The 14,432-nt window shown below is 41.5% G+C and overlaps 1 protein-coding gene across 5 annotated transcripts in view; it reads left to right on the top strand.

Moving 5' to 3' along the window:
- LOC111266441 (glutamate receptor ionotropic, kainate 2) overlaps positions 1-14,432 on the top strand; it is a 113,267-nt gene that overhangs the window by 13,734 nt on the left and 85,101 nt on the right. For 3 of the 5 annotated variants that reach the window (XM_086970899.1, XM_022843922.2, XM_022843917.2), the window contains exons 2-5: positions 6,876-7,004; positions 7,715-7,966; positions 11,278-11,537; positions 14,038-14,169. In XM_086970899.1, coding sequence (XP_086827025.1) covers positions 6,876-7,004; positions 7,715-7,966; positions 11,278-11,537; positions 14,038-14,169 — 773 coding nt within the window. Of the gene's footprint in view, positions 1-6,875; positions 7,005-7,714; positions 7,967-9,527; positions 9,943-11,277; positions 11,538-14,037; positions 14,170-14,432 lie in introns of those variants that run through there. The other 2 variants (XM_086970900.1, XM_086970901.1) reach the window with 2 other exon arrangements.

Below are 14,432 nucleotides of genomic sequence, written 5' to 3'. Positions count from 1 at the left end.
GAATTACGACGCTTATATTATAATATTCTCGTTATATCGATTTAGTCGGGTTTAGATGCTAGGTAAGATTAATTCTAGCCTGCCGCAAAAACGCTTCACATTACATTCAAGCATAGAGACTTCTGGAGAAAGCGTCTGTCCTTGCAATAAAAAGAGAAAGAACAACTAGAGGGAAAATTCACAAAGGAAATAGGTTATTTTATCGCAAAGCTATGGCCATTAGGAGAATTGTTCTATCCGACGAAATTCATCCAACTGATAATTTGAAAACTACTGATAATCAACAATACCAACATGAGCAACAACAACCTACCCTCTATTTCAAAATAAACACAAATAATGTATGACTAGGAACTATCTTAATACTGCAATAGGTATAAGAGAAATCTATTCAAATGTAAATTTTGTAGCTGAATGCACTAATGTATCTCAAAACGCTAAATGTTTTATGTATTGTTTTTCTGGAGAAGCAAAATTCGTATATAGGGTCAGATAGGGCTTTAACAAGGACGACGTATGCGTGGTCGATCACCAATGAGACCCGCGCTATTTGTCAGATCATTTTAGATTAGTGTTTACAGTTGTCCTTTGTTTGGCCGCGTCTGGTTATCCAGTTAGTTAAGGTTGGTTAAGAAATGGATGTCTCATGCAACTTATGCGATGGGTCATGTCGTTAGGCGCTAAGAACCTCAATACAGGTCTTCAGCATAACTCTCCCTAATTGAAAGGACCGATCAGTCGCAGTGAAATTTTTCCAAGCTCCGAAAACGATGAAAAGCATGTTATCCTTTATCTCAAATCTAAAAAAAAAAAGAATTAGCGAATCAAAAAATTTACATCAAGGTATAAAGGAGACGTTGATCGGTGCTGACTTTACCTGCAATAAATTCGCGTGCCTGGGAAACATGGCGCAGTAAGGTTACCTCCACCAAAACTATTTTGAGCTGAGCTTTTGCTGGTTTCAAAGGACAATAAGGATTTTAATGGAGCGCATTTCTACTGCGTACATGCGGTCGCTTTCAGCCTGTGTGTCCTATGGTTACAAAGAAGAAGAAGGAATTCCAGAATGTCAACGTCTAACACTGCTTTTACGTTTCGCTCACTTAAATCAAAGCAAAAGCAGATAAGTTAATACAGGTTGTCGATGTAGACGCTTATTTTAGAACTTGAACGCATACTCAGAAATGGATAGATACGTCGTCGGCTTACTCCTGCGAGAAGATTCAAAGTTCCTGGGAGAATGTAAAGACTGTGACTTTGTCTCGATTAAAAAGATTTCTGTGAAAATTTAGCGAAAGTGAAAAGTTGCCAAAGAAAGGCCGCCAGTGAAGAAGTAATGAAGAAATCACAGAGTATATCTTGAGTCACATGAAATCGACTCAAAAAATTGAGCTCTGCATCTTGTGCAAACTGTAACTACTCGAAGCAAAAGATACAAGTTATCAACGCCGAAATAGTGCTTTGTTCAACTATGTTCCGTTTTATCGCACAAACCTTTTACCTAATATACCCAAAACACCCTTCTATTCTTGTAAATATAAAAAGCCTATGATGTCAGACAATTGGCTACTGGAACGGTAAGCAATATATTAAATTCAAGATACTGCAATCATAGAAACGATTACATTAAAAACAGTGGCTTTCTATCTGTTTGGGTGTCGGTATACCACCCATAGAGTGAAGGCTATCATGAGCCTTACGTCTTTGTTCCTTTATACGTCCCTATGGCTGTCTCAAGATAATTCTTACGATTGTTACTATTAGATTAGAGACAAGGCTTCACACGCTTTCTTTCATGTTACATAGTAGCGTGCATCAACGGAACAGTCTCATCGTATTGGAATTCGCTTGTATCTGAGGAGCAGCAAGCTAGCTTTGAAAGGAAGACGCTGAAGCCCAAGTAAGACCTCGGTCATCGTACATCGTGTTGGAAGCAGTCTTTTGAAGTCAGATCCCCTTTAGCTGCTTTGTAACGTTGTCCCCCAGGATTAATCTCATGTTGTAGCCGTATTCGGCTTCGTCGTCGTCGAGGTGTCGAACCTCGAGACTCGAAGCTATCTCAACGACGCTCAAGGGCATAGGGGGCTTTGCCTTATGTCCCGATGGACACTATAGACTCATGGCCGTCAACTCTGTAACGGGTCCGTACTAGGAAATGGTTTAGAGCGACAAGCTGTTTGGTGTGCCTGTGTCAGATGCCTAGACGACGGCCCGACTCCCTTCAAACTCAGCTCACGATCTTCATTTCCTCTTTGCTAGGGAAGGAACGACGAACGCTTGTGCACTTGGAGCGAACGGCAGCGAACGTCTGCAGGCTCACTTTCTGTACCTTCCTTCAAGAGACTATAAGGCCTTTTAACGCTCTTTGTCTTTGCTTAATGTAATGATGGCAACCATGTTACATCCACGCAGTAAAGAGCTCTAAGCAGCGGCTTGAGCGAATAAGGGTGACAACGTTGCTCGCCTAAGGAATCTCACACAAGGCGACGTGTAACCCAGACCGAATGGAGGTCAAAGCGCTTACCTTAGCTGTAGCTACATTACCTATCTCTTCTCCGGGCAGTATTCGAGATAAGCTGATAACGTATTTATAGGTACATGTTGATTCTTGTAACAACTCCTCACTTTCAGATAAGTTATGCAATAATTATAGTAAATATCGCTGCTGAATAAGAATGATTTGAATAAGCCTAGCCTGTAAAGCCAAGGCTGTGTTTTATCAATATAAAACGTAAAAATCTATAGTTGAAGAGGCCGATTTGTATAACTTAAGGTTGGACGGCGTATTGCAAAAAGGAGTTAATATGCACCTTCAACAAAAGCTGAGCTGGTGGTTTCGAAAATAACCGATGGCCCAGAAATGGTTGGCTATCTAAATACTAACCCACTTCTACATAAGCGATATAAGAGAGAAATGGTTTAGAGATTGAGAGATGAAGTAGTCCTTAGTATCAGTTGACTGACTTTTTCGGTAAAGTAGACGATATTGGGACACGGGAGAAATGGTGGTAACGTTAGTAAAAGGTATCATTGGTGCTTTGCCGGTACAACGCAATGGCGATACCTTTATTCTCATTCTCAATTTTTTTTTCCTTAAAAAACTTTCCTTAAAAGACTTTCCTTAAAAAAAAGCTATCGTCTCTAGATTACTTACGAGTAACGAACAAAATTCATTGACAACGTATCGTTGACAACGTAATTAACTTTAAGTACCTATTATTTCGTTTTTAGTTTATGGCGACCAATTACATACCAAAGTTGATGTCCTGGCCAGCTCAAGTGAGTGCCTTCGTGCAGAGCAAACAGGTACAACAGCAACCTTAACTGATAGGGAACGGAAAGTTCAAAGCAGGCACAAAGCGAAGTGGGTGTAGAACGGGGGCGACTAGAAAGGGGATCGGGCTCGTGCAAAGAGTTCCTGCCGTTTCTTTCAACTATTATCTCTCACTCTGCATGTAAGTGCCGGAATTTATCCTAGTTTTTTCATTTTTGTTGCTACGCAACTCGCGTATTCTAAGCTTAAAATGCCAGGATAGTTACAAGGTAGATGTCAAACAAATTTTTGAACAAATACTTTCTCACCGCACGAGGTCGCCAGGGAAACCGTTGCATACTATACAGGTGACATTAAATCGTAAAAAGTTCTGATCGTCATCGCATATATCATAAACTATACACGTAACCTATTTGCGTAAGCGATATATTTAGTATTTAGATTTTGCCCTAACTCATGCAAGGGTACAACCAGATCACTCGAACCCTATCACGTCGCTTCGAAAAATAGAGACCATCTTTGCAGGTTATATGAGAAGTTTATGGAGCAAAAACAACGTAGAAATATTTTATAAATGTGGGTGTTACGCATCTTCTCGGTTAGAAATGAATACTACGCTCCATTGTTTGCGAATAGCTGAAATCATCAATAGAGTAAGCCGACCGATTCCGTAATGGCCAAACAGGGCAACCGGAGCAGATGTTTAGAAGGTTCTGGCTTCTCTAGCAATAACTGTGGACCCTTTGTAAGTGCTTGTAGTTCTAGCATACAAGATACTATAAACAAAGCAAGAGTTCTTTTGAATTTCACAACATCACAATAGGAAATGGTCAGAACTGAAAGACATTTCCAAGTCTTGGCCCTTATACACATGCTATGCACACAGAACTAGCAGATCAACACAAGCGTTCTCTAGTTTCATCCAGTTCGCTAAAGGTCGACGTGATTGTACCAAAGGAAACCAACATCGAACCCCACTGGATGAGCGCGCATTATCAGCGAAATTATTATGAATCAGATACATAGCACCGGGAGACAAGAATTTTCTATGGCATTATTACCAGCATCAGTCGTTGTTCGAGGCGCTGAAATGGGGACAGCATCAAGTAGCAGTAGACCCACTATTGGGTTATTGTCGCGATACAGTCTGCCGATGCGGGTCGACTGTGCCGCAGTCCACTGATCTTAGTAATCGATTCGGGCAGCACACGGCATCACTATGATGTCAAAACAGTCGACGAAGCGTCGGGTGATACCTAATATCATACTATACAGCAGACGTACATAAAATGCGATTCAGCCCGACTAGACTCTTCTAGCCTAGGTAACCTGCGATAAGCTGATCACTGACTCTGCCCGGGACTGCCTACCTCTCGCTGTATGTGTGATCAGGTTACCGAGCAACTCATTACTCAGAAGCCCTCGGTGAATGCGGCGTGCTAGGCATATCGATTGGCCAGGTTGTTGGCCGGAATGCCAGTGTCACATGGAGTCAGGCTTCTATTCTAAGCCTTCTCTTACTTGAAACTGAACACGGGCCTCGAGTAATTCCGATATGAAATACTGGCCACTCGCCAACAGGGAAAAGGCTTTCCTGTCCTGTAGAATTAATAACAGTGTTACCTTTATACATAGTAGATGTAGTATCATGAATACCTGCTCGGTGTCTCCCTGACATCTGACTCACTGATTGAAACAAGGGCTCCATATTGAAAACAGGCCAAATGTCAATCGACTAGAAATCAATTATCTGTATTATGTAACGCTATTCAGTTAACGCTGGAGAAAACCGCGTTGACTCATTCACATATGTATCGCAACCTATCAAGTTTTGACCTGGCACACTAACCTATTCAAATGGTTTCTCGGAGGGATAAAGGCTTCCATTGAAGCGAACACATTACGAATGTAATAAAATAACTGAGAGCCATGCTGGTTGTATTCAGGAGTTCCTACAAAACGCTATGAAATATCTATTGCAGACGTTGCTACGTCTTTCCGAAGAAGTGTCGATAATGCTTGCTCGAATCTGGTCTTAAATATTACATTTATCGATTTTCAGAAACTTATCTATGTGACAATGACGGGCTGTTTAAAGCACGGTATGACGTCTACTTTTGTCTCTGCAAAACTATAATATCCTATTTTAGAACACGTGCAGTTGCTAGATAGAGGCTTTCTTTAACATGCCCTGCGTTACGCCTCTTACGGCCGCCAGAAACGTAACCCTTAGTAATTTATTTTCCCCAGATTGATAAGCAGTTAACAAATAAAAACAAAAATTACGTTGTCCTAGTTGACGCTGTCCCTTCAAAATAGTTTCCGCCGTAAGCAACAGGCTTATGCTATCGCTTGTCACAGTCCTCAAAACACTTTTCAAATTCGATGGTCGAGATAATCGTTAATTTGGTCAGCGTTTTTTCTTAAATTTTCTTTTCTATCGAGTCAAAACGCTTCTTCTTGAATTTTCTTTTTAGTTTTCGGCATCAGAAAGAGCCGCAAGGAAGCTGATTTTTCAACGACTGGTGACATGTGAGCCAATATATTGCCCTGATCGAGAACCTAGCACTTGTTATGCCATCATTCTGGTCTGTTGCATCGGACAAGCTCGTGCAATCTTTTCGGATTTTTTTGCTAGTGTTTGGGGACGTTATCTGCTTGTGATTAACGATCCCCCGACAGTCCGGGAAAACTGCAAAAAGCATCGATCGAACTTCGTTTATTTGGAAGACTGCGCCTTACCTCTGTCGTTCTAGCCGTACACTCACTTGTAATGATGTATTCACACAAGGTCTGTTTTCCTAGGGGTGCCAAAAGATTTTCCTGATACAGTATTTTATGGGTGTTTATCCGCTGGACATTCGGCGTAAACTTTACCATCTGATATCTAAATGGACGCTCAGAATTATTTTACATGAGTTAATTGATTTCCCTATCTCTTCTGCTAGCTCACTTAGAGGAATTAGGCGGTCGTTAACTACGAGTTGTTTTAGCTTTCGACGTTATCGTCCATCATCGCTGTCATAGGCCTTCCAGGATGAGTATCGTTTTTGATGGGCTGTGGTCCGTCTCCGAAATGCTCGAACCGCCCGTTTGTTCGAGCTTTATAGTTTCTAGTTTTTGTGGGCATTCTACAATTTGCACAAACGCGGATTCAATGGCGCGCAAATTCAAACTGTTTCTTCACTTTAAACAAAATGGTATGCCCTATAGTTGATCAGCCTGCTGTGCTAGTATAATTAACTTACGCAATTTATTTTCGGAAGTTTACGTCATCTAAATACGACGTATCGTGCATACAAAATATTATTTAATAAAACATGAATTGTCATTTCTTTATTTCATCCATGTTAAAATGACACGCGTCGTCTACAAGCGCACCATCACGCACTTAATGGCAGCCAATACCCTGGGTACTTAATGGGTACCAATACCCTGAATATACTTCAGAGACGGGCTAAGATCGCGTCGTAGTCCCAACGGGTTAGATAGGCTAGTAATAACTTCAGTCCGCTTCATTTCTCTCTTCTGGTCACCTTTTAACTCGTAGCTCTTTTGGCTACAGCTGTAAAATTGCTTTTCTCGCTTAATATTTGCATAGGAATCATCGTTGAGGATCAGGATCTTGCGAAACATTTCCTCTATATCGCATCTAAATTAGTCGACTCGAACCTCAAGGCTGTCTCCAAAGTCATTCAGAATGACGACATTCTCGAAGCCATCCAAAGCAGTAAGTAACACATTACTCTATGTCATAAATAAACTTAATTTAGGTATTAAGTTGTGCGTAAAACCTAAAAATTATTTTTACCTAAATATTTGGCTAGAGTCTGTCTGTTTTCCTGGCTTTGGTGGGCAGCTAACTCTGCGCATGCGAGTGAACTTACCCTATTAATGTCATAATGAATATCTCAATTCTAAAGGGAGTAGGTGTTTTGTAAAGGGCGTGATTAAACTCAAAACGATTATATTTATAAACGATATATTTATTATAATTCCTTGGCGTAATTTTAGGAAACTGAGGACAAGCTTAGGTTCAATCCTCTGCCTTCACTTCCATAATCGGCACCCGTAGTAGGAGCGAAGATTTGCGTTTGTTTAACGATAGAACCTGTAAAGGACCATTTAGTATATGGATCTTGAGTGATACATTAGAACGTCCCATAGTTTATTAGGGTTTTTTTCTTTGTTCTAATTGCGGTTTTTAGCGGTTCTACAAGAATTCTTCGTTGCGAAGTATGACTAATTTTGTTGCAACTGTCTTTCTACTGGTACATTCAATGCTAACGGTGGCATATATTCTAGTTTACCCAAAACCAATTAGCGAAGCCATCGATCTTATATGTTAAATAGTTCTTCCTCTTAGCACACTATATAATTAACCCGCAATTATTTTTTTCTTTGCTTTCACATTGTTTCTTTTACATTCTATTCATATAGTGTGCGCGTTAATGGAATCAGATGTAAACGTCGTTTTTGGGCCAACGTCACCAGTGAGCTCTCTTCATGTCTCATCTATGGCTCGCCATTTTGATCTTCCTCATATTGAGTTTCGTTGGGATCCGTCCCTGATTGATGACGAACACTCGCTGAACTTATTCCCTGATCCCGTACAGATTGCTGAGGCTCAAACAGCCCTTATGGAGTACTGGAAATGGAGGGATATCGCCCTGATATACGAAAGTGATGACGGTAAGTTTGCAATACGGTAGATATATGCGTCTGGTCAATTGACTACTCTAGACACCAGGGCGGGACAATTGACTTAACTTTTCTTTTTTGCGCATTTTCCATACGTCATATTGTTTTCACCGAAAGTGGACGAAATCTGTCATGATAACCCGTACCTCTTTCTCATAAATCAATAAATGGTGCTTAAGTGCAGAGAACTAGTTAACTGATAAGATAGCCATATAGTACGATAAAAATGTTGCCTTAATAAAGGGGAAAACAATCAGAGTGGTACACTCATTGTTTCCATACACTCGTATTGGTACAGTTCTCTAATGCCATCTAATGTAAACATTTGACGGGTATCCTCACAACCACAACGTTGTTTAACGCGTATTTTACGGAAAGGTGAGTTGTCTCATTGCGTCCAGCAAGACCAAGAACCATCGTGCCATAGGAAAGCCGCAACAATAACATCACGGTCATTCGGTTGTTTTTCTTCGATTTAATTTTTTGGCCTTACCGAGTCCAACATCACTAGGTGTATATAAGGGTTTATCTCAGCGGGGCTTCGTCTACCTTCTTTCGTTGCTCTGACGAAATCACAGGTTTCACACGCGGTGAAGAGCCAAAAACAGACGAGACAGTATAGCGCATGAAACGATCGAATGTATTCGTTTGTCCTACCAGCTGCCGCCGACTGTGCCCATCGACTGGGTTTGTCGCCACTTCTAATTTTTGCACGATTCAGTTCTATTCGAGCCCGAAAGGGTCGCCCAAAGACAAGAGCAGGGGAAGTGAAGAGGGTCGTTTCCTATCATCGTCTAAAATCTTCTTCTCATAGGTCCACTTTTCTTCTCCGGACTCGCGTTTTTCCAACGGGAACCCAGCCACATTTTGTACTAGCCTCCTGCTGGATAGTTTAAATGGGACACGTCTTCTTGCAGCCAAATGAATGTGGGCTGCCCTCTGTTCTCTGTATGCGTTTGCACAGAACTACTGCCGCTTTCTCTGCGCCTGTTACGGCACACGGAGAAATGGCGCGGCTAAGCGCAAGCATAGTACAGGACCGAATAACGATGATTATAGCGAACGGGAGAGAACAACTATGAACGAATATTAGCTGCTGTCGCACTTCTAATTTGTGGGCGGCAACTAATTGCGCATCTCTGCAAATGCGCTAGCGAAGGGCCCGAATGGAGCACGGTCTCGCTGCCAATCTAGCCTCGTCGCTGTTTCTACTGCTCGTCGTTGCTGACCTCGGGATGGGGGCGCTGTTGAAGCGAAGTACCGAAACAGGGAGTTGGCCGGAGCGCCGCTAGGGCGACAGCGATGCCGGTGGCGATTTCTTGTGCCATACAGCCACATTTGCAAGCTGTGTGCAAGTGCGTATGTGTAATAATTGCGTGTGATGCCTGTGGTTGTATGTGTGTAACAAGTAGCTGCAGATACTTGGGAAGGGAGAGTCGGCTCGTTCGAACCGGCTCGTCGTCATCCTTGTAAAAGTAAGATCAGTGTGTGTTCTAGTAAGAGCAGCAAAGCGGCGGTGGTAGCAACAGCAGCAGTAGTTAAACCGGGCGAGTGAGAGAGGGATAAACGGGCTGAGGCAAGCGTCGACCGCTGGGGCCGAAACTATGGCGATTGCAGCCCAGGCCTCCAGCGTTCGCTCTGACCCCTAGAAGACCGAGACGCTACATCTACTAAATCCCAGATGGAAGTGCAACAGAAGACATGAGTAGATTCCTTGGAGTGAATTGTCACCGCCGTACTGGTCGGCCGGCCGTTTCGCTATTATCATTTGGCAAGGGGACCTCACCGTACAGTGCCACTGTGGTAACGTGATGGCTCGTGGGACTGGCCAGCCAGGACGGGCTCCCCTAGTCCTCAGTTTATTTTCACATATCATATTCCTTGGTCTGTTCATAAACGGACCACCGACAGATCAAACGACTTGGCCAAGCGTTGCGCTTTTTCTATATAGAATGTGCTCCGTGTACGTAAGTACAATCCGTTTTTTGCTGATATAATAATAATTATGAGGATAAGGAGGTAAGTATGGAGATTAACAACAAATGGAAAAGAAACGCAGAATGTATGTAGATACCGGGCCAAAGGTGACCGGAAGTTAATTCAACAATATTTTGATGTTTGCTTTGCAGTATTTTGACAAACCAGCTTTTTCAATATCAAAGTATCGAGTAATGCCCTTTACATTACAAGCTGAACGTTCGAGAACTGTGCGATGTGTTACATAGCTACTAGATTTGTTAAATATCATGGCGCAACAATAGTGGCCACTGCGAAGACCCTAGTGAAGGCCTAGAGAGACGCGTATAACTTCAACCGTTGAGAATGTGAAGAGCCTGTCTTCGGACGCCAAAATCTTTCAATGTCGTTCAAATAAAAATAGATGTGTTTAGTCTAGGTTATCTTGCGTCTAAGTGTCTGAAAACTAACACAAAATGCTAACAGAATTCGCCTACAAGATCCGATCCAGAAATGCATGAAGCAGCTAAAGTACCTTAAAAAGAAAATTTGCCCTCAAATCACTTCGAACACCTTATACTTGTAGCTCGCGTGGGCTTACCTGGGAGTTAATTTATATCACTTCTATGAATACGTTGTTCAACATTGTATACATTCTACAGCTGCTGGAATGACTACGTGCCCAGGTGAATTATACCGGTGACAAACCTGTAATTTTTTAGGCCCTTAGGTAATTAGCCCATGTACAAACCAGTATCCTTTTTTTTTTTATCAGTTCTACTACGTTAAGGCAGCACCGTCGTACCATAGCACGTTAGACTGAACTTGCTAAAGATCAATACTTACACAATTTTTTTTTCTGCTTTCATTACATATACAGCTTTTACGCATTATTAAGCGTTTGTGTAGACACCCTTCCAAACTATTCAGTCTAATAATCGGATACGTATTTATATGGTTTTGATTTTACTTTTATTTTATTTGACCTAGAATGTATACAATAGCGCGGCGTGCTTGGAGGGTGGTTACGCTGAGAAATGAAATTTGAAGGTTGTCAGAAACATGAGTTTCACTGTTCTTTGGCGTTAGTATAATATTTAAGACAGATGAGGGGGATCCAGAATAAAACGTTTTGAAGAAATCGCGAATACAGTGTTTCTAAATGTGGCGTTCTATGTGATAATTGAATAACTACTAACTTCCTTTGGCATGCAACCACAGTTTATTCCATATCGACAAAGGAAAAAAAAGCAAGTTTCTAAATCATTAATTCTATATCCTGCAAGTTTTCACAAAGCAGTATTTCCATAGGAGTTCAGAAGAATGTGTACTTCGTCGATTTGCAGATATCATCGAAATGCGTCGACTGCTTCAAGAGCTTCAAGAAGACGGGATTACCGTGAATTATTTCAAGAAGGATAAAGGCGAAACGTTCCGGACGCTTTTACGCCAGATTAAGGAGCGCGACATACGAAATGTTGTCGTCGATCTGGAACAAAAAGCCGAGCGGGAAAAGGACAAAGAAGGGAAAATCGAATCTTTTCTCAAGCAGGCCATGCAAGTGGCCATGCTTAATGAGAACTACAACTACTTCTTCCTTTCGCTAGTATGCACACCTTCTAATGTTATAAAACTAACACAAAAAGCTTATTTAGGCTTTATTTTAACATTACTTATTTAGCGAGCTTTCGGAAACAGTTGATAGGCGAGTACGTAAGATTGCAGAATACATATTTTCGAATAGCTTGAAACAGATTCGAAAGGGAGATTGGGTATATTCTACGTATTATTAACGGATTTCACCTCAAATCGAACTTTTGATAATATACCGAAGAGAGATTTGTTTGCAAAGAACCCTTTACGGCTGCTTACTATAAGAATCCAATCTTCTCAAATTGCCGGCCAGTATGCCCTTTCTCCTTTACTTTGGCTTCCGGAAGCCAAAGATGCAATAGAGCCATGTTGAAACAAATTGAAACATGTTTGCGCAGTATACATTCGTAACTCAATATATGCCTTATAGTTGTTCGCTTCGCGGACACAAACTACTGACAATCAGTCACGTGTCGAGCGCCGTCACCGAGCTCATCAACCCACTCCAGTTCCTCACGACATACCTAGTTAATTATTATTTAAGGCATTAGAAGTGGTAGCTTGTCTAACTTTTCTAGCCATAAAGCTCTGAGTTGGTCGGATCAATGTGAGCTGAAACAGAAAAACTGGGTATAAAGAAAGGGTCCAGTTTTAACTACCGCTCTGATTTTATTATCTCGATAAATGACATAGCAACTTTGCTACGCTTAACACGCGATATGCCGGCTCCTAGCATCAACAAAGATCACCAGTCCTCATTTCCCGCTAGTTCAATGCCGGGGGACTCGAATGAGTGTATGTAACACAGATCGAAATGATCGTCCGTTTATCATAGCTAAATCGGCCCACATGTGAAGCCTTTACTAACCGACGGCAACTAAAAGGACTTAGTGTATCCTCTGAGAAATTCTAATTCCATTAGCCCAAAAAATACGTACACAGTCCACAGGTATATACGGCCCTGTAAGCTAAGTACAAGTACTTCTCATGGATCCGATACTTAACAGCTCCGATCGATTCAGGACCACCGATCCGAAGACTGGATCGGTGGTCCTGAATTGATACAATTTATTAGTAGACACATAAAGAGTTCGTCTGTGCACGTAGAGTATTCAGTTTTGAAATGATTATTAGAAGCGCCTTCATCTTAGTCATTCAGGACATTCCGGTGATCTTGAGTCGGAATAGTGATGTAGCTTGATGGCCCTAAGAACAGACGCGTGTTACTTATGAAAAAAATCCGTCTATTTTTGGGAATGAGCACTTATCGTACCCCCGTATGCACCTTTAACATATTCGGTGCGGGTTAGACATAGCTACTTTCCTATATATCCAGCCACACTACGCCTGACTGGAGTTTTCTTATTTAGCGAGCGTAAACGTCCATCATTCTGTTAAAAAAGAAAACGAAATTTTCTCCAGTTGGCGCAAAAAGCAGTTATTCTATACGAGCCGAAGCATATTAGCTACTGTGGCGTCCCGAAGATGCGTCTAATTATCAAACGGTTTAAACGCATTCGAAATGTAGGGTATCCGTTTTAAGGATTTGCTTAAGGACCGTTTTAAGGAGCCGTTTGGGCCTAAGTAATATAGGGCAGCTTGCTAATGGCATGTTTCTAAGCATGCGGCCAATTAAGATGGGCCACAGAAAAATAACATCTGGCGATTCCGTAAGCAGAAAAAGTAAGTTTCTTCAATCACCAGACCAATTCAAGTTTCCAGATGCGCTTCGAAATTCTGTGAATGTATTCCTTTCATTGACATACTGCTATTGAATAAGCGGTCCATTAAGTTTGTGTACATTATGATTATTTACCGTATATATACCGAAAAACTTAATAGTACCTCAATTCGTTTGGGCCATTTTTACCTACAAGAATATCGGCAAAGTTAAGTGATCGATTTAGAAATACACCTCTGTGGATAATAGTGTTACGGAAACTGTCAGTTAGAGGTTTTCCTACTAAACTTATATACGTGTTAGATGGCCTTGGTTCTAAACAGGACGCAAGTGCACGCAGCCTGATGCTAGAGTCAGCCGCTTGATACAGTGCGCCGATGTTGGCATAGCACTATTTATCTAGGATATGAAACGTACAAATCTAAAGTAAAATTCTAGTGCTATAGTAAAATTCCCAAAATCGCTGGCCAACATTGAATCGTTGCTGAAAGCTGATAAACAAACGGTGGTTTCATCACAAAGATTGTGAAACGAATTAATTATGAGCAAATGCAAGTTCGCTATAATACACTAACAATGTTATTATTCTATGACAAAGGATAGCTAAAATAAAGTTACTAAGAGCGTCAATGTAACGGATGGACAGCTCCCTAAGCTGGCACAGTAGTTACGCACGCTTAGCATAGTTTTACCGTCTACCGGTTTTCTACTGCCCTTAATCTTATCGAAGTAACATGGCGCTTAAAACGAAACTGTATGAGATTATCATCGGTCATAAGCGATCAATACAAGTTACAAAATTTGTCCAACTTATAATTTTACTGTTTCGCAGGATTTTCATGTGGCCAAGTTGAACGACTTCATGCATTCACGTGCCAATATTACAGCTCTGCGCCTCGTCGACATGAAGCATCATATTGCCGATGACCTCTTGCGGGGCCAAGATAGCCCTCAGGACAATAAGGTTGGTTTCGTGAATGAAACTTCGTTGCTATAGAACTTCGTTGCTAAGGCTTCTGCTATGCTAGTCAATGACGTTTAAGGACTATTTCCATAGCAGGATACGACATACGAAGTAGTAGCACGTAGTTGACGTTCGCAGAATACTCGTACAATTTCCTATAGTCATTTGATTACCTATTCCCCGGTAAGTTGCTGAGTTGATATGAACCCGGGGGGTTCAATCTGACATGTTTATACAACGCAGTGTCACCACTGATGTTAAGT

The sequence above is a fragment of the Varroa jacobsoni genome, unplaced genomic scaffold, assembly GCF_002532875.2.
Source record: "Varroa jacobsoni isolate VJ856 unplaced genomic scaffold, vjacob_1.0 scaffold_1083, whole genome shotgun sequence".
In the NCBI taxonomy this organism is placed as follows: Eukaryota; Metazoa; Arthropoda; class Arachnida; order Mesostigmata; family Varroidae; genus Varroa; species Varroa jacobsoni.
The sequence above is the reverse complement of the archived record's forward strand: the minus strand, read 5'-3'. Positions and strand labels throughout refer to the sequence as shown.